Genomic DNA, 20120 nt, shown 5'->3' with positions numbered 1-20120 from the left:
TATTCACAGAGTCTGCTGAAGTAAGGAAAACATCAACAGAATATCTCCCAGTGTGGCTTCGCCTTACCATGAGGTCTAGGAGAGAGCAAGATCATAAGACATTGCATCATTTCTGTGATGATATATTGTCCCTTAGCATATCACACTATTTGAATTAACTCCTTGAACTACAGTCACTATAATGTGATAGCTGAGAGAGTATAGGACATAGTAGTTTCCAAATTCAATTTGAACTTTTTAAAAGGAGAGCATTATTATGTGCCTCTTGGCCTTTTGGCTAAGATCAAGCCCAAGATTACATGCAATGCCTTATCTTGTCAACTTGGATCTTGTTTATCTCTGCTGTAGAAACCATGAATTGGATTCAATTGGAATTTGAATTTGGTTTTTAAAGCAAGCAAGGAATGGATTTGGGTTTGCCTGATGCTCTGAGCACTGGCTTTGTAACTTTAAGGACGGAGTAAAGGAGTAAAAAAAATTAAAATATTCAGGGCTAAAGTGCAAAGAATTGTCCTAAACCGGGTGTTGCAGACTGGCACATTCCAAGGTCCAGGACTACGCACTGAGGGATGCACTGAAGCTTGGGACAACCGCTGCCGAGGTGCAGGGGGGAAAGGCCACTGTGTATGGCCTTTCAGCCAATGTACATCGACGGGGTGGTAAGCAGGTAAAACCCCTCTAGGATGATGCATTTAATTCTAATGGTATGTAACTTTATTGAATTAATTATCAATAGTTTGAAAAGAATTGTACTCTCTGTTATGAAAATATTGAAATATATAAAATATTCTCATTACTGAACTGAAACACCTCAGAGTGCAATGTGACATCTGGAGAAAATGTGAATTTCATTGTACTTTACTGTTATAACAGTTTGAAATGTTTTATAATGTGTCTTTCAGATTTTATACGAATAAAGTATATTTTTGCAAGGGCAGTTTCTGACCAAAAACTGGCGTGTTTCTCTCCAGAGAAATAGCCAGGTTTTCTCTCCAAATCTTCTGACATTTTGCCCCCCCGAAAAAAGCAAGGGGTTGTGTTTTGCACCATCATACCTGAGGGGTGGTGCCTAAAGAAGCTGGCAAGACCAGCTCCACAGAGATCAGGGTGCCCTCTTTAAAGGGTGCCCTGATCTCAACGGTTAACAGACATCAAGACCCCCCATCAATGTCCACCAGCAATCTCTCACCCCCCATCAATGCTCAGCAGCAATCTCCTCCTCATCCCCCCATCAGTGTTCACCAGAAATCTCTGCCCCCATCCCCATCAATGTACGCTGGAAATCTCTGCCCAGCCCCCTCCCCCCATCAATGTTCAGCACCAGTCTCCAACACCCCATCATCACCCCGCCCCTGGCCCTACTGTCAGGTCCCATCCCTTGGCAGTGCCAACCTGGCAGTGCCCCTTTGTAATGCCAACTTGACAATTCCCCAGCCATTGCCAATCTGGCAGTGCCAGGGTGCCAAGGGGTAGTGCCTGGGCATTGCCCTGCCATGTCCCTGACCACCTGAGGTTGCATTGGGTTCCACACCCATGGTGTGTTCATCTCTACTGCTGGAGAGCAGCAGTGATTCCCGATGGCATGACGTCACGCCTTCAAGGGGGGGCGGGGGGGCATATGGGGAACCCGGAAGGTGTGGTTTTATGCCGTTTAGGCACATTTAAGTCGATTTAAATTGATGGTTATCAGGTTCACACCCTCGTTGGGGGAGGTCAGCAGGGGGTGATTGGGAGGTCAATTATGACCCTGATTGTCACGTCCAATGAAGGCATGTCCTAATCATAACTTTAAACCGGGACTGAGTTTCAGAAGCTTCCACAGGAACAGTCTTTTTTAAAATGCACACTCAACAAGGTAGCTAAGCTGGCTGTAAAAGGGGTAAGAAACCATTACAATTTCAACACGGAATATCTCAAGCTTCCAGAAAGTTCCTAATTGAGTCATCCCGGGTAGTGGGGGGAAGGGGAATCCCCTTGAATGGACATGCCCAGATAGCAACCCTTTGTGGAATTCACACAGTGTTTACCCTAAACGCTGAGTCAATAAACCTCTCGACATTTTGGGCAGGATTATCTAATCCTGTTCATATCTGCCTGCCACCAACCACCACCGCTCCCCCCCCCCACCACCACCCCCACCCCCCCCTCCCCCACCACCACCACCACTCCCCCCCCCCTCCCCCACCACCACCACCCCTCCCCCCCACCACCCCTCCCCCCCACCACCACCACTCCAACCAGCAAGAATGGAGAATTTTATGCTCAGCCAAAACTCCATTCACTGTAGCGGCACCGGAGAATCCCAGCCGCGGACAAGGTTGGAAGTTTCCGGCACTCATCTCTAAAAGAAAGGCTGCACAAGAGAGCTGAAGAAAAACCGGTTATCCACAGAATAAGAGTGAAAGACTACCTTTATTCTCCAATCATGCAATGATGTCTTTCGATTTCCAAACGATTCTGGTTAAACAATACCACTGTTGGTCAAATGACCAAAACAGGCCAGAGATAACGAATTTTGACCTAAAGACCAAGAAAAGACCCAGACAGTGTGCAGAAGAACACTGCAATTCGCAACTTCAAAAGGCTGCATTAAGTTTGCCGTTTAAGCACTGGGAGACTATAGAGTCTTTAAAAGCCTCTGAGCCGGATTCCAAAACTCCAAGGCCATCTGTAAAGAAGTTTGACTTCCTGATATAAAAACCAAAAGTACCTAGCCATATGCCCTGCTGAAGTTCATCTCTTCAAGGGAACCCTGCAACAATCCAGATATCTGACTTCAGCTATTTGATCCCATATGAACTACAACCTGAGAGTACAAAAGGACTTCTTGTTCAACTGGGCCCGCAATGATTGATTTCCTACCAGTCAAACATGTGAACTGGTTTTGGCTTACCACTTGTAAGAATGCACTACATTCTTGAGTGTGTGATGTGTGACTGATGTAGAATTTAGACTCAGAGTGAGTGCGTGAATAAATTATTTTCTTCAGTTTTAAACTCTGGAAAATCGGTTGTTTTCTTAAATTGACCACTTGCTAATGGGGGCTTAGAAACACATGAATCTACCTTACTGTGGTGGTTATCCCTTTAAGGATCAATCCACATAGAGACATGACCCAGGGAACCAATAGGGGAGCAGTGTGGGGGATCACCCTCATAAGCACAGGCTTCTGTACTTGGAGTCATCTTGGGAGCTGATTGCAGCCACGAGGTTGCAAGCCTCTGTATTGTTTAACCTGTAAATAAATGAATTCTGTTTTTCCTAAACTGGTGAACGAGCATCTTAACACTTTCTAAAACAACAACACTGATTGCAGACAGTAAGGGAACGGAACAGTGGGAGTGTGGATGGTTTCAGTTTATTTCTCATTTCCTGTCTATAACGATATGTTGGATTCAGTTTTGATCTGTCTAACATTTCCTGGGTAACTAGTCAGGCAAGTACCTCAGAACTGACTGAAGTCTCCAATTTGACTCAGAGAAGATTAACAAAGGTTACCGTGTCAGGACTGCCTTAGGGTTGTGTGCGCATCTCCAGTTGTACATCTGGTCTCTGATGACCTGGAATATTTGGCCCAATAAGTTTTAAAGATGTTCACTAACTCTATCTCCTCCTCCCAAAGCCTGTCCCTTGTCAGTGGGGCAGGAGGCTGGATATTAACCTCTTGTTCAGGCGAACTGCCTGCAGAGGAGTGTCCAGTCTAAACAGCTCACGCTGAATATGCTGATGAGACTGGAGGATTCATTTCTATTTATCCTTGGGCCTCTGTTCGAGTGTGTGCTAAATCACCCAGCATGACACCTGTCCCCAAGAATGAGTCCAGATTCTTAACATGGAACTATATAGAAAGGGAGGAGTATGAAAATCAACTTGATGAAGCCTTAGGCATTCAGCAGAAATCCTTAACAATGATGTCAGTGAGAACTTGTAAAAACCTGACTTTAAAGCTTTCTCTAGTGGCTTTTGTACTTTCTTCTTCATGGTTGAATGAGCATATTTCCAACAGCAATGTGATTAAAGTCAGGTACTTAATGAAAAATAAACTCCAGACAAACACTGCATAATTTGCCAAATACCAGAAGTGAATTTCAATGAGGCTGTTGGAGAAGCTGAAAATTTACCTCAACCTCACAAAGTATTATTCAAGGACTAATTATGTTAATTAAATTGTTGATCACTTTATAAAAAGGTATTGCAGAAAATACAGAAAAGCACCAAATAGTGTGCCATTTAAGAATTTTTAAAAAGTGTTTGCATGTGTCTGTATATGTATAAATTATATTTCTAAATTGTGAAGACTCTGAATAAGTCAGCAAAACTCTGAAATTGGGCATGCTGAAACACATTCATCGCACTTTAGACATTTATAATGCAAGGTTTAGGAAACCCTCCGACTTGGCGAAACCTGATGATTAGATTTTCAGGGTTAAGCTATTGATGTTTTCATCAGGTTCAGTGTCAGAGCATTTAAATGAGCATTTATTCCCTATGAATTGAGGATCCTTTGCTTGACCAATGTTTTATTAAGTGTAAGAGCCAAACTGATTAATCTTGATTTAATATCTTGGGCTTACTGGATATATCACATTGTGCCTTATGGGTTCCTCAACTTGGGAAGTTAGAAGAATAAGAACTCAACGATAAGTTAGGTGATAAATTATTAGTCAGAATTATTTCTAAAAGCAAACAGGTAAGTGAACACTATTTCACATGAACAAATCTTTGAAGGTGTCAGGACAAGTCAATTAAGCCATTACAAAAACTTACTGAATCCTTTATAAATAAAGACATGAAGTAAAAAAAGCAAGGAAGCAAAGTTTATCCTTGTAAAACTTTGTTATACCTCATGCTGGTACAATGAAAGAAATTCAAACCCCAAACAGGGAGCAGTTTTGGGTTGGGTGGGAGGTTAAAGTTAAAGATTTGAATCTCAACCCTAACCTAGACACAATATGGTTGACTGAACTGGTCTCTGAAATGGCCAAGCAAGCAACTCAGTTTTATCAAACCAGTTCAAAAATGTTTGTAAGAGTAAAACCAGACAGACCACTCTTTCAACATTGCAAAGATTTCCTCTTAAAGAAGACTTGCACCAGATTTGGTAGAGATGTCTGAGGCTAGTATAGTTAACAGCCTGACATGGTAATCTTCATAGAATATTTTTTTCAGCCAATTTCCCAGATTTCTTGATCACCCTCCAAGGTATATTCTGTCCCATTGGCACGGGAAACCCACCAGTGATGAGTACATTGGTATAAAATGGGAAAACAACTCTCCTAATTTTGGCATGATTCTCTAGCAAGGAAGACTTTGCACGGAAATCATGTTTGAAGGACAAGGGCAGCAGATACATGGGAACACCACCACCTGCAAGTTCCCCTCCAAGCCACTCACCATCCTGACTTGGAAATACATTGCCATTCCTTCTCAGTCGCTGGATCAAAATCCTGGAATTCCCTCCCAAACGGCATTGTGAGTCAACCCACAGCACGTGGACTGCAGCGATTCAAGGCAGCTAACCACCACCTTCTCAAGCGTAACCAGGGATGGGCAATATATGCTGGCCAGCCAGCGATGCCCATGTCCCACGGATGAATAAAACAAAATCTATTAGAGTTCTTTGAGGATACAATAAACAGAGTAGAAATTAGATGTAATATATTTGGATCTTTGAAGGGTATTTAGAAATCAGATGGACTGTATCGATAATCATCTATTTTTCTATTGGGAAATTACTTGAGATTGTTTCAGGGGATTTAAATTAAGATTTGTATACTTATCAGTCTTCTTCGCTAAACTGGATCATTGAAGTCCTTATCTGCATCCTTGAGCATGTGACCTTACCCCCTGGCAAGCTGGCACGTATGTTATCCTTCTCCTCATCCTGGCTATTGTGCACTTGTGCCTGAAGTCTCACCACATGCAGATCTATCCTCTATCCTAGCCTTTTTAAAGTTCCTGCAGTGTCAGTATCTGAGTAAGGTTGCAAGATCATGTGATGTTGTTCACCTTAACTGTCTTCTTCCTCTTCATCTGCTGCCTGGGAAGGTGGTAGTTCTTGGATATCTGAAACTGAAAGAGACAAAGGTCGGGTTGAGATGAGCAGAAATAGCAAGAAGCATATGATACTGCCATCTCTAGTCGCTGAGGCAGAAGAGATTGAGGGATGAGGAAGGGAATGAGAGAAAGTTTAAAGTTTCTAAAGTTTATTTATTAGCGTCACAAGTAATGCAATGAAGTTACTGTGAAAATCCCCTAGTTGCCACGCTCTAGCGTCTGTTCGGGTACACTGAGGGAGAATTTAGCATAGCCAATGCACCTAACCAGCACATCTTTCAGACTGTGGGGGGAAACTGAAGCACCCGGAGGAAACCCACGCAGACACGGGGAGAACATGCAGACTCCACACAGACAGTGACCCAAGCCTGGAATCGAAACCGGGTCCCTGGCGCTGTGACGCAGTTGTACTAGCCACTGTGCCACCATGCCAACCCTAAAGCCTGCTGCACCTGGTATTCCCAGGCAGTTTCCCCATCCAAGTACTAACCAAGCCTGAGTTTGCTTAGCTTCTGAAATCAGACAAGATTGGGTGTTTTCAGAAAAGTATGGCAAGGATTAGGTATGTAGAGACTCTCATCGTTGTTCTCTTCAGCCCTGCCTCCAGCCATGGCGATTCCTGAAAGGCTGCACTTTTCTCCTCCAGATCTTTGCCATCTTCTCCTGAAAGAGGGAAGTGTGGCAAAGCATCCTGAGCATCCAGCAATATGTAGGAAATAAGGAAATGAAAGAGAGGGCATGGAAAAAGTTTAGCAAATAAATTTAAAGGAACCCAACGATGTTTTGCCAATTTATTGATGCTAAAAGGTTAGTTAAGGAAAAAAATGGACCATAGATGATGAAGGGAGCTTGTGTGTAGATTAAGAGGCTGTGCAAAGGGGTTTAAATGAATATTCTGGGCGGAATTTTATGGCATCACTTGAGCGAGACCGGAAATTCCCTCTTGAGGTCAACAGACATTTCTGTTGTCCGCCACCCACTCACTGATTCTGTAGCAGGCGAGGCGGGAGAATTCCGGCATCTGTCTCCATGTTTACAAAGGAAAGGATTGATGCAGATTTAGTAGTCCAGGAGGAACACTGTGAGATATTGGACAGGATAATCATAAAGAGAGACGAAGTGATCCTTGGAGGTTGGAATCCTTGAATGTTGATAAGTTGTCAGGACCAGATGGACTGTTTCCGAGGCTGCTGAGGTCAGGGAGGAGATAACAGGTGCTCCGAGGATTATTTTACAATCCTCATTAGATACAGGGGACATACCAGAGAAATGCAAACATAGTTCCATTGCTAAAAAAGGGATCTAAGGAAATACCAAAGAATTATAGGCCAGTTAGTCTTACATCGGTGGTGGGCAAACTAGTAAAATCAATCCTGAGAAATAGGATTAACTGTCACATAGAAAGGCATGGACCTGTCAGGAATGGTCACAAACCTCCTGATTGAATGCTTTGAGGGAGTAACAAGAAAGGTTGATGAGGGTAATGCAGTGGATGTTGTGTACATGGATTTTAGCAAGGTCCCACATGGCAGATTGATCAAAAATGTAAAAGCCCATGGGATACAAGGTAACGTTGCAAACTGGATCAAAAATTGGCTTTGCAACAGGAAATAAAGGGTAATGGTTGATGGATGCCCTTGCGAATGAAAGATTGTTTCAAATGGTGTCCCATCGGGTTCGGTGTTGGGACCCTATTTGTGTTGTATATGAACATGGGGGGCATGTTTGGAAAATTTGTAGACGACACAAAGATTGGCAGATGGGTTTTAACATAGAGAAGTGTGAGGTAATGCATTTAGGTAGGTCAAACAGTTATAGGGAATACACAATAAATGGGAACATACTAAGAGGGGTAGATGAAGTGAAAGATCTTGGCATACAAGTACAGAGCTCCCGAAAGGCAGCAGTTAAAGTAGACTAGGTTGTAAAGAAGGCAAATGGAATGCTCTCCTTCTTTGGCAGAGGTATAGAATATAAAATAAGGATATAATGTTGGAACTGGTAAAGCCACAATCTCCTGGCCACCATATTACAGGAAGGATGTCGTTGCTCTGGAGAGAGTGCAAAAGAGGTTTACAAGAATTTGTCAGGGCTAGAAAAGTGTAGCTATGAGGATAGATTGGTTAGGGTTATTTTCCTTCGAACAAAGAAGGCTGAGGGGTGACTTGATAGAGGTATACAAAATCATGAGGGGAAGAGATAAACTGGACAGGATAAAATTGTTTCCCTTAGTGGATGATTCAAGATCCAGGGGACTTAGATTCAAGATAACTGGCAGCAGGTGTAGAGGGGAATGAGAAATAACTTTTTACACAAAATGTGGTGGGTGTATGGAATGCGTTGCCTGAGTTGGCGGTGGAGGCAGAGACCCTAAACTCTTTTAAAAAGTACCTGGATCTGCAACTTAAGTGCTGTAAACTACAGGGCTATGGGCTGGGTGCAGGAAGGTGGGATTAGAAAGTGGGTGTCCTCAGGCTGGCATAGACAATATGGGCCGAATGGCCTCCTTCTGTGCTGTAACTTTTTTACGGTTTGTATGGTTTGGGTGAGGCAATTGTCACGGTTGATTAGTTGCCAGTGTGTGCAAGCTATGAGTATGAAGCCTGCAATAATGCTAAATGTGTGAGCATGAGGGAACTCACTTGGAGATGACTGGCCTTGCCTTGGCGTGGGGGGGGAGGGGCTTGACTCGGGGTGACCAGGGTCACAGTTGTGGGAGATCAGGCTAACATTAGATGGAAACTAGGGTGATACTGGAGGGGTACCAGGTGATGAAGGACACAATCTTCACAAGGGCACAAAACTTTGTCCATTTCAACTGGGAGCAGGCACGAGCAGTTGGGTTTTGCACAGATTTCTCACCACAGTGCATGGTACCATCATCTGCACCCATGCAGCACTCAAATCTCCGGGGTATCAAGCAGTGAACTATGTGAACTGCAAAGGCTTTCACTTGTGAATATTTAGCTGCGCAACCACACATGGAGGAAGCCCTCGACGGAGCACCCTGTCTATTCCTAGTGCAGGTTTCCAGTTTTAAGATTGGGAATAAAAGAACACAGCTAATCAGAAGAAGGAGCCATAGAAAGGGAGCAACTAGTGAGTTTACTTACAGAGGTAAATGTTTTGTACATGCTCAACGCCCATATCCATGCTATCCAAATGGAGCTTCTTAACTTTTCTAACTCTGCCACTACATCTTGCTATGTCCCAATCACCTACAATGGAGGTGGTGTTGTCTGCCAAGCCCTTTGTCTGTGACAACCTTGGCAGGCATCCTCTGGAGGGCTGAGACCTGGAGGGCCCTGGCCTGCTTTCAGAGTCCTATGTGGCACTGCATGGCAGTCCCACCCTCTTCAGTCTATTTATCTGGACCTGAAGCAGTCACAGAAACAGAGGATTCAGATGGGCTGCACTCTCCCAGAGTCACCTTCACTCTATGGGTTCCCGAGGGCCCCTGGCTTCTTGCTGGGATAGAGAGGCAGCTGGAGTGAGCTCGAGAAGCTCCACTGTGCTCTGGCACTGATGGATCACAGCAAGTGCCTGCACAATGGAGTGCATGTTCTGCACCATGGTCTCCCCAGCAGCCACTAACCTAGCTGTATTGGTTGTTATGTTGCAGTATCACCTCAGACATAAGGCAGACGGACTCCTTCATGCAGCCCTCCAATCTGAGGAGTGTAATAGATATCCCTCCCTGATTCTCCTGAGTTTGCCTTCATAGTCCCAGCAACTGAGGCATGACTGAATCCAGAGGCTCGTCATTTGACTGGATCTCAGCAAGTTCCTGGCCTCCAGCAATCTTCCATGTGCCAGCACCTTGGGATGTTCCCTGCCTCTGCCTGCTGTGGCTCTGGCAGAGTGATGTGTTCACCAGATTGTGACCCCCATTCTGCTGTAGCACTAGGTCCCACCGAGATTGTGTGTGTCTGTGCTGGCGCAGCAAGTGCGTGAGCTGTGATGGTTCTTCCATGTTGGGGTTCGTGAATCCCCCCGCTGTACTGGTGTCAGGGCTGGAGTCAAGGACCTGGCTGGGTGGACTCCCTCGGCTGCTTCCTAGATAGGCCTGTGAAAGAAAGGAGGTCATTAGTGCATGGCAGGGGCTTGAGAAACAAGGGACACAACTTACAGTACTGTTGTCTGGCAGATGATGCAGTGCTAGATACTCACTTGGTTTGTCACCGCCAACCTCACCATCAGCACAGCAGCGGTGAATGTCCTCTCTGGCCAGTTAGTGGGGTCTCTCTTGAAGTTTTTGAGTTCTGGCATCCCTCCATCCATCAGGGATTTCTCCTTCTTGTATGCAGCTTCTCCTGCATGAAAACAGATAGAGAGAATGTAAGCAGGACACATGACAGAGCAGATGATAAGGATGCCTGACACATATGGATGGTGAGTGGAACCAGTGAGGTGATGAGGACAAAACCTTCAAGGGAGATGAAGATATATGTGGGAAAGGGAGGAGTGGTGTCCCTTGAGCAGGTACTGAGTGAGACCTCCTGTAGATGTATGATGGATGTGTGTGCATGAGTTGAGAGCAATGTGAAGATTGACTTAGCCTTTCAGAATAGAGGAGATCATTCATCCTCTTCCTGCACAGGATGACTTTCCTTTTCTGCAGGGCATTGGCACTGACCACTGCTGTCATCGCCTCTCATACTGGATTGGTGACATTGCTGCTGGGTTTCCATCCTGAATGTGGGTAGCTGATATCACAACAGGCCTCAACAGCATCGAGCAGTCTCCGCAGGAGGACATCAGACAATTTCAGGGCAGATTTCCTGGCAGCCATCACTTCCCCCTGACCAGGATTGTCCAGCCTAGATGATCACAGTGCTGAGGTGACGGTGGGTCGGGTGAATCAGAGGCTGCCTGGCCAGCCACAGCGTGGAACCTGTGGTTGAAACTTTTTGGCACTAAATGCCATTACTATCAGCAGTCTCAACTTTTCCAACCCGCCATTGGCCTTTGCCCTGTGTCTTATAGTTACTGACCCACCTGTCAGTAAAACAGTTTCTGCATCCGGGTTGCCAGTAGCGTCCACCTGGAATTGCCTGGTTGAATTTTGGAGAGGTGCTTTATCCATGATTGCAAAACTCACCCATTGGAAAAAGAAATTGGATGAGGTGTGACAGGAGTTGCTGATTCACTATCACTCGGTGCTTAAAGTTGATATCAGCCCCATTGGGCAGAGGCAGGAAATAAGGGAGAAGTGATTCAGAGGAGGAATGATTCAGATTATTCATATTAATTCCTTATTTTTTAATCATTTAAATATGCTGACAATTTTACATAAAACAAAGCTAGTGTGACAAAATCTTTGGCAAGTTAAATAGCAATAACACAATTTGTAACTTAATATATTAAGAGAGCTTAGCCATCAACACCTCAGTTATAATTTATCAAAATTATATTTAATTTTATTTAATTTTAATTTCATTTGCTTTAAGGTAAATAAATGAAGTAAGTAATGAAAGTAAGTGCTTATATTTTTGTTCGGTGGGGTGGCTTACTGGGACAGATAGCATAGTTCATGTGCAGCTTTGCCAAGACTGCGATTCCTGAGGTGAAACCTCAACTGTGTCCATATGTTAGCCTGGACAGTGATTGTTGTCAGACCATTCAACTTGAAAGTGGCTAAATTTAACGTTGCATTCATGCATTTTCACATGAATTTTCTAACTGAAGTCACATGTGATCAGTAGTAAGAGCTCTAGCTGATTTTTGCTCTATGACCCAGTGGCACTAAGATCAATTGCAGCAGCCTCAGTGTTGCCGAGGTGAGATTAATCAAATGAATTCAGTTTTAACAAACTTGAAACAATTTATACAATCTGGTCTACATTTCCTGATTCTGCGAAAGTAGCAAGGAACCTCACCACCAGCCAGTGCACATTAATAAATTGTGGGTGAGGTTCAGGCAATAATCTCAATTACCCTCACTTTCACAACCACAGAAGCTTCATAATAAGTTTGCAGATGTTAATCTGTCAACTAATCACAAGGATGTCACTTGAGTGTTAAATAGAACTATTTAGCCAGCATCTTTAAGATGACATGATTTTAGCAGCCAGGAAGAGGAATCAAAACAAAATCTGACTATGTATAACCTGAATAATGTACTGTAAACAAATCAATTGATATAATTCAGTTCCTTCACATGTTGAATGGTACAAATTCTTAAAACTAATTCCTGAATGTATCAAAAATTACAATATAGTGTGGTCAAGTACAACAGCTGAAATAATTTAAAATTCAGATTCATTTGAGCAATTCCTACTCTGTGATCTCATTCAAAGCTGGAAATTATTGTATTTTCTTTTTTAAATGAGGAAATTGTGCAACACTAAAAGGTTTTCAGTCTAGTAAACTGGAATTAACATGGGCTTTACTTTGGAGATGCATAAATGGAATATTAATTCATAACTTTATTGTCAAGGCACACTGAAGCATTCATGTGGAACACATTCATGTCAAGCATTCACTCCTACGGAAGCTGCAGAGGATGTCATTGTCCAGCAGAAGGAGTAGTTGTTCTTTACTCTCTTCTTCTCACATAAGCCTGCGATCCGACAGCCAGGATTGCACAGTGCCCTGATGTTGCTGGTGGCTGATGAAGCAGGTATGCCCCAAAGGTCATCTGGAAAGAATATGTTACAATGCCACAGGTTATTTATACATACATATGAACATACTAATTAGGAGCAGGAGTAGGTCCCTCAGTCCCTCAAGCCTGCTCCGCCATTCAATAAGGTCATGGCTGATCTGATTTCTCCACATTCCTGCTGTATCCTTTCATCCCCTTTATTATCAAGAATCTATCTACCTTAAAAATATTCCAAGACTCTGCTTCCACTCCATTTTGAGGAAGAGAGTTCCAAAGACTCACATGTTATCCCAGTTTTATCAAGAAAAAACGCCTTTACAATTGATCGGAGCAAGACAATATTTGAAACTGATAACATGGACTTCACATTTTTCGGCAGAGTGAGGGATGCAGGACGGAAACTGACTGGTCTGCTTGCTCCCAATCTCGCCATCTCAGCTCATCCAATCAAGCTTTGGATGGCTAATTAGTGGTAAATCCAGCAGGAAGGAGGGCAATTAGGGAAGCAAGGAAGAGAGGATGGTTTGGTGGGGGGATTCTGTGTCCGTTCAGACTAGGCAGGGCATCATGTGCCACGAACAGGAAGTCAGCTACATCAGGAAGTCAGCTACATCAAGAAGTTTAAAGGCTTCCTTGCCCTCAGATTTAGTCTTTCTTTTTTCTTGAAGGATCAAAAAAGATATAAAAATTGAGTTGCATAATGGTACAGACAATGCTGCCACCTTTCCCAGCAGAATTTGTAGCTACATTTAATCATAGTACTGATGTCAGGCCCTTTTTACCACCCTTGAGTTGCCTCATCATAGCTGCTATAAAACACTCCCAAATCTTTTCATGTCCAATGCCCAAAAAATGCAGCAACCTATGAATAACTGAAGAAAATTGGGTCTTTAGCTGGTTAATTAGTCAGTGCAAATTAGTGAATGGGCTTCAGATCTTCACAAGTGCTCACCTTCATAATTTGGGAGACGAGTGTGGTTGCCAATCCAACGTCATCATGCTTTATTTTACGTACATGCCCGGGCCACGTGCCTGATTTGTGAATGTACAATCTGGCACATTGGGTGGGATTTTATGGCCTGGTTTACCCGAGACTGGAAGTTCCTGCCCGAGGTCAATGGACATTTCCAATGTCGGCCCCTTGCCCGCTCCAATTCCACGGTGGGCAGCTAGAACTGTTCCAGGTACATGGAAATAATTGATGTTTCTCTTATTCATCAAAACCTTACTTTTTCTGTTAATTTATTTAAGAACATAAGAACATATGGAAGAAGTAAGATTTCTCAATCCATAATGCTTATCACTTCCATAGACCCGTTAATTCACAATAACATTAGCTGAAGTTAGGTTTTATGTAAAAATATTCCTCAATGCTCAAAAGCAATCAAACATAACTCTACTAGTCTAGTCTAACTCATCACCACATTTAATTTTGCCTGCTCGACCTCAAAGATGGTGTCCAGCCCAAAAATAAAAATACAAAAGCAAGACTTTCATTTATATAACACTTTTCATGACCACCAAAGTTTCAAAGTGATTTACAGCCAATTAAATCATTTTGAAGTTTAATCACTGCTGTAAGGTAGGAAATGCATCAGCTAATTTGCACATTGCAAACTTCCACAAACAGCAATATAATGATGACTGGAGAATCTGGGTGGAATCTTGAGCACAGATTCTCCATTATTGGAATTGCTGGGGGTGGGGGGGGGGGAAATGCTGGCAATGACTGTGTGTGTGTTTGGGGGGGGGGGGGAATTGTCAGCAATGATTGGTTGGTGAGGTGGGGTGGGGAAATGTCGGCGATGACTGTGCGGGGGCTGATGGGGGGACCAACAATGATTGCTCAGGGGGAGGAGGGTGTTGGTGGAAATACCCGCAATGATTGCAGACGAGGATGGTGGTGAGCCCCCAATATCTCTGTCGGGGGGGGGGGGGGGTATATTTATTTCTGATCAGGGCACTCTTTAAAGATGGCACCCCAATTTCTGTGGACCCTGTTGTTGGCTCTAAGAGTTCCTGCCCCACCTACTCAAGTTTTCCTCTTTTGAGAAGCTCAAAATCTGGAGAGAAAACTGGTCTGTAGACTTACATGCCAATTTCTGACTGAGACTGACACTTGTCAAATTCTGGTAAGATCATCCCTTCTGTTTTTGTGATGTTTATTGAGGGATATTTTGTTCAGGACAATTTTCTAAATAGTGCCATTGCAGCTTTCACACCAACCCAAGCAGGCAGATGGGGCCTCAGTTTGACATATCAACAGATGGCACCTCCAACAGTGCAGCACTCCTCAGTACTGCACGAGAATATCAGCCAACATTTTTGTGTTAAAGCCCTGGACTAGGAGTTGAACCTGGAGCTTTGTGGCTCAGCTGTGAGAGTGCTATGAACTCAGCTACTGCTGAATCTGTGATCCAGGGGACCCGATGTTGAGACCACTTTGTAAGTGACACTACATTATTTCATAGTTACATCTTTTGCTGGTGCCAAGCACTAAGACTTGATCCTGCCAGTGCCAGGGTCAACAATGCATGCATTTCTCCACAGTTCCAGCTCTCATGTTCAAAATTAAATGAATAAAACATGTGCTATGTAAAATCAACTAAATAATTGAATGTTTGCTTTTCATTTTTCTTTTTCCACAGTGGGTGGCTGTATTCATAATGAGGGGAGGCTTTCAGTGTGAAACTTCTGGGATCCAGGATGGACCTGGTGAGACTGAATTCCACACTATAGTGAAATGTGTTTTATAATGGTCCTAACATATTATTATTAATAATAATGGAGAATTTCATTGTCTCAGTCTTTTCTTTATTTATATCAACCTTTCCATTTACTTTCTTTTGTGTTGAAGCATACTTATAATAGCCTGAAAATGCAGTTGATGTGGTAATCACAGGAAAACTGAATTATTAAAAGTCTCTGGAAGAATTTATTCCTTTGTTCTCTCCTGTATAATGAATGAATAAGAAACAGCCAATAACTCTTCAAAATCAGGTGAAAGCTGCACATAGAAGTAAATTAAGTAGCAGAAACGGCACTGTGAAATCAAAACGGGCTCATCAACCTGCTGCAGATTTGAGCATTTACTTCGAGTGACCAGTTTCAAAAGTCAAATCTGGGATACATTGAAAAACCAAGGCAAGATGGGTCTCCTTGGTGATTGACATGTTAGGGTAGGGGCAGTTGAAGTTCACGTGATGACATCTCCTGAAATATGTCCAGCCAGAGTTCGCAACCTTATTAGGGCACCCAATCATTGAAGATGGCAGTTATGAACCACAATCTTTCTCCACTGCTGATTCCGTTGCTGCCAGCTGAGGTTACATAGTTGATTGGAAACTGCTGTTGACATCCAAATTATTCCGCTGTAGAGAACATAGTGTTCCAGCTGTTATTTGCAATTTACATACAAGATATTGTTCAGACTGAACCTTTCACGGTCAAATGCCATTGCAGTGCCTGGTGACAACTGACTGTAAAAGACTCTGTCCAGAAGCTATCCTGTACCTAGATTGTAAATAACTACTAGAATACTGGTGACAACTGACATTTTTCAGTCCAGTCCAGAATTCATCATAGAATCATACAGTGCAGAAGGAGGCCATTCGGCCCATCGAGTCTGCATCGACCATGATCCCACACAGGCCCTATCCCCATAACCCTATGCATTTACCCTAGCTAGTCCCCCTGACACTAAGGGGCAATTTTAGCATGGCCAATCTACCTAACCCACACATCTTTGGGGACTGTGGGAGGAAACCAGAGCACCCAGAGTAAACCCACGCAAACTCCAATTCTCTAAGGCCTCTCTAAAATTTTTGCACCCCACCCAAATTGCATTTGGGTGGGGTGCCAAGACAAAGATCTGGGTTCTTCCCAAGAGTTAAATCCAAAACCTCAATTCCGAATTAATTCAAATCCTCTCTTTATTCAGTGATACATTCTCTCTTTAAAACTGAAACAATCTGGCAATCTCACTTCACTGTTCCAAACAGGCTTTCTTGTTGCATCATTGCTCTTTCAATGGAAAGATAAGGGAATGATAACTCTATAGTGTGGCTTCTGATTGGTGAACACCACTGTCGATCTTCTGTCATCAGTCAGCTGATTCCCAGATAGAACATGGAGGATGGGTTAAAGGGGAGGGGCCTCAGCTAAATAGAAAACGCAGATTTTGAGCAATCTGGAGAAAACTGTTGGGACACCCGGACTATCCCAGCCAAACTGCGACGTCTAGTCCCCATAGAATTACAGATTGAAAAAGACCAATCTTCTGCAGAGTCCAAGAAATAGGAGATACACATTAAAGGAAAAATCTCAAATGCAATGTGCCTCAAACCTGCTCACTTTCAGTTTTGAGTTTTAACAACACCAGGTTAAAGTCCAACAGGTTTATTTGGTAGCAAATACCATTAGCTTTCGGAGCGCTGCTCCTTCGTCAGATGGAGTGGAAATCTGCTCTCAAACAGGGCACAGAGACACAAAATCAAGTTACAGAATACTGATTAGAATGCAAATCTCTACAGCCAACCAGGTCTTAAAGATACAGACAATGTGAGTGGAGGGAGCATTAAGCACAGGTTAAAGAGATGTGTATTGTCTCCATGTGTATTGTCTGGAGACAATACACATCTCTTTAACCTGTGCTTAATGCTCCCTCCACTCACATTGCTGTATCTTTAAGACCTGGTTGGCTGTAGAGATTTGCACTCTAATCAGTATTCTGTAACTTGATTTTGTGTCTCTGTGCCCTGTTTGAGAGCAGATTTCCACTCCATCTGATGAAGGAGCAGCGCTCCGTAAGCTAATGGTATTTGCTACCAAATAAACCTGTTGGACTTTAACCTGGTGTTGTTAAAACTCTTACTGTGTTTACCCCAGTCCAACGCCGGCATCTCCACATCATCACTTTCAGTTTTAACAGAGGTGACATAGGTTGGGAAACAATCTCAGTCACAGGAAGCAGGATTGTCATTTAACCATTTCAACAAGACTGCATGCATTAGATTCTTCTCTCTGTTCAAGCTTCAATGCTGGCCAGTTGGATCTCCAAGGCCCATGAACACCCGGCAGCTGAAAGGAGGAAAGATCTGCTGGATGGAACGGGTACGTGCTTTGCAAGAAGTGTTCATAGGGTTGGAACAAAATGGGCACCAAACATAGCATTGCTATATTTGTGGAGGTCATCTTTCAGAAGTCCAAATTGAATGCCGACAACAGGTGATTAACTTTGTTAATGAGAGGCTTAGTACCTATTAAAGGACCCCTTAACAAAATTATCATTCAGTGGTGTCAACAGCGGGCCTGCCACGCTCTGGATTCTTCAGTGGTGCCTACAATCATCAACAAAACTTTATTTTAAGACCTTTTCAAAAAATCCCTGTGGAGGTGTTTTGCTCAACACAGCAGATTACCTGATCTAACCCCCTGTGCCGAAATCTATTTCAACTCAAAAATGTGGATGTAATGAGACCCAAATGCAATTTGCAGATGGAATCAACCTCTCGGGCAGGAAGGGAGAGAAGACAGTATAACAGTGATAGTGCATCAGCAAATAAGGCCTGTGCAAAAACAGTGATTTAAAAAAATCCTCTTTATCTGAATGTGGAAAGAATTCTGAATAAGATAGCCTAATTAGCAAAACAAATATAGAGTTTAAATAATTTAAATCTAATCACCGATACTGAGACATGAGGCAGGAATTTGCATTTTGGGTTGGAACCCTGATGTCAAGGACAAATGCAAGTTTAGACTCCACACTATAGGATTATTCGCCTGACATCAAATTGGCCTAGATTGGCCAATTAGTAACCAGAGGGCACACTCACCATCCAATTAACAAAGGACAATGTAGCACAGGAACAGGCCCTTCAGCCCACCAAGCCTGCGTCGATACATGGTTTCTATCCCTCTGTTAGCCTCCCATTCAGGTGTTTATAAAGGTACACATATGATTCGATGTAATAAATTATGAACAGTGAATCAGTGACATTCTGAATGGATTATTGCATTGTCTTGCAAAACACTTTCCTTTGTTTCCTCTTTTATACAGCAAACCACGACACTAATGTGAGTTTTAACAAATCTGCTCTTTTAAAGAGGCAATAACTACCTTTCTGTCTCTGCAAGAAAATAGTGTTTGCAGGGGTTCAGTGCTTCTTTTTCCATTTTCTTGGTTAATACAAATCATTTGGCATCTGCTGCACAGCCCCACAATCTGCAAAAAAAAAATGGCATGACAGTGAATATTTTGTACCATAAGAACTGCTTCTTTTGTCATTTTATAATCAATCATGTGCTGGTAACAAGAGTTCAAAATATGTATCAGTATTAGAAAACAGAAAATGTCTCTGAGCAAGATTTTTAAAAATACTCATTTAGGCCTGGGATGAAAACAATTCTTTTAGTAACTCTATATTATGATTTGCAATCATGAGTTGCAAAGAAATCAAATAATTTGTACATGCGGTTCAATCATATAATTTGAAATATGATGCAAGTAATACTTCTGTTCAAAGCATTTACACCAAATTCATGCTTTTGTCTGCTACACTTTCAGGAATTTCAAATTACATCTGAGTTTTGGTTTGTAATTTTCTCTTTAACATACTTGAAATAATTTTCAAATTCTTGATTACTTTTAAAGTAGAATCAGTTTTTGAATATAAAGCATACTGTTGTATGTAGTTATCAGTAATTTCTGTGGCCATTTCGCCAAGTGACTCGATAATTTGCCAGAAGATTGGAAGGGGCAATAGCATAGTAATAATGGTCCAAATCTTCTGATCAGCATCAGAATTGCTTTGATCGACACTGACACTGATCAGACTGAAAACTACCCACTGACTTGGATACAAGTTTTCTGGTCAAATGTCTGAATCATGATAGAGAAAATCTCAGCGCAGGAGAGAGCAGCAAAGAAAATTAGTGCAGAACCCACGGCCGGTATTTTACGATTTTGCTCGGGCGAGGCTCGTAAAATCCTGCCCAAGGCCAACAGAGAATTCTGTTCAGCACTAACTGCCATGTTCTACTAAGCGATTAAAGGTCACAAAGCTATTCCGTTTTAGTGGATGACTGTATGAATGTTTCATAGAACATAGAACTTAGAACATTACAGCGCAGCACAGGCCCTTCGGCCCTCAATGTTGCGCAGACCTGCGAAACCAATCTAAAGCCCATCTAACCTACACTATTCCAATATCATCCATATGCTTATCCAATGACCATTTAAATGCCCTTAATGTTGACGAGTCCACTACTGTTGCACGCAGGGCATTCCACACCCTTACTACTCTGAGTAAAGAACCTACCTCTGACATCTGTCCCATATCTATCACCCCTCAATTTAAATCTATGTCCCCTCGTGCTAGCCATCACCATCCGAGGAAAAAGGCTCTCAATGTCCACCCTATCTAATTCTCTGATCATCTTGTATGCCTCTATTAAG

The 20120-nt window shown here is 42.8% G+C and overlaps 1 protein-coding gene across 3 annotated transcripts in view; it reads right to left on the bottom strand.

Annotated features, from left to right (window-relative positions):
• The window catches only part of mocos (molybdenum cofactor sulfurase), a 261052-nt gene that overhangs the window by 7555 nt on the left and 233377 nt on the right, over positions 1-20120 (bottom strand). For 2 of the 3 annotated variants that reach the window (XM_078237017.1, XM_078237026.1), the window contains exons 14-15: positions 18783-18887; positions 11293-12697 (exon numbers count right to left, since the gene is read on the bottom strand). In XM_078237017.1, coding sequence (XP_078093143.1) covers positions 12596-12697; positions 18783-18887 — 207 coding nt within the window. In that variant the 3' untranslated portion in view covers positions 11293-12595. Of the gene's footprint in view, positions 1-6009; positions 6073-10227; positions 10371-11292; positions 12698-18782; positions 18888-20120 lie in introns of those variants that run through there. The other variant, XR_013500329.1, reaches the window with a different exon arrangement.

The sequence above is a fragment of the Mustelus asterias genome, chromosome 2, assembly GCF_964213995.1.
Source record: "Mustelus asterias chromosome 2, sMusAst1.hap1.1, whole genome shotgun sequence".
NCBI lineage: Eukaryota > Metazoa > Chordata > Chondrichthyes > Carcharhiniformes > Triakidae > Mustelus > Mustelus asterias.
Note: the sequence above shows the minus strand (reverse complement) of the source record. Positions and strands in the feature narration are given on the sequence as shown.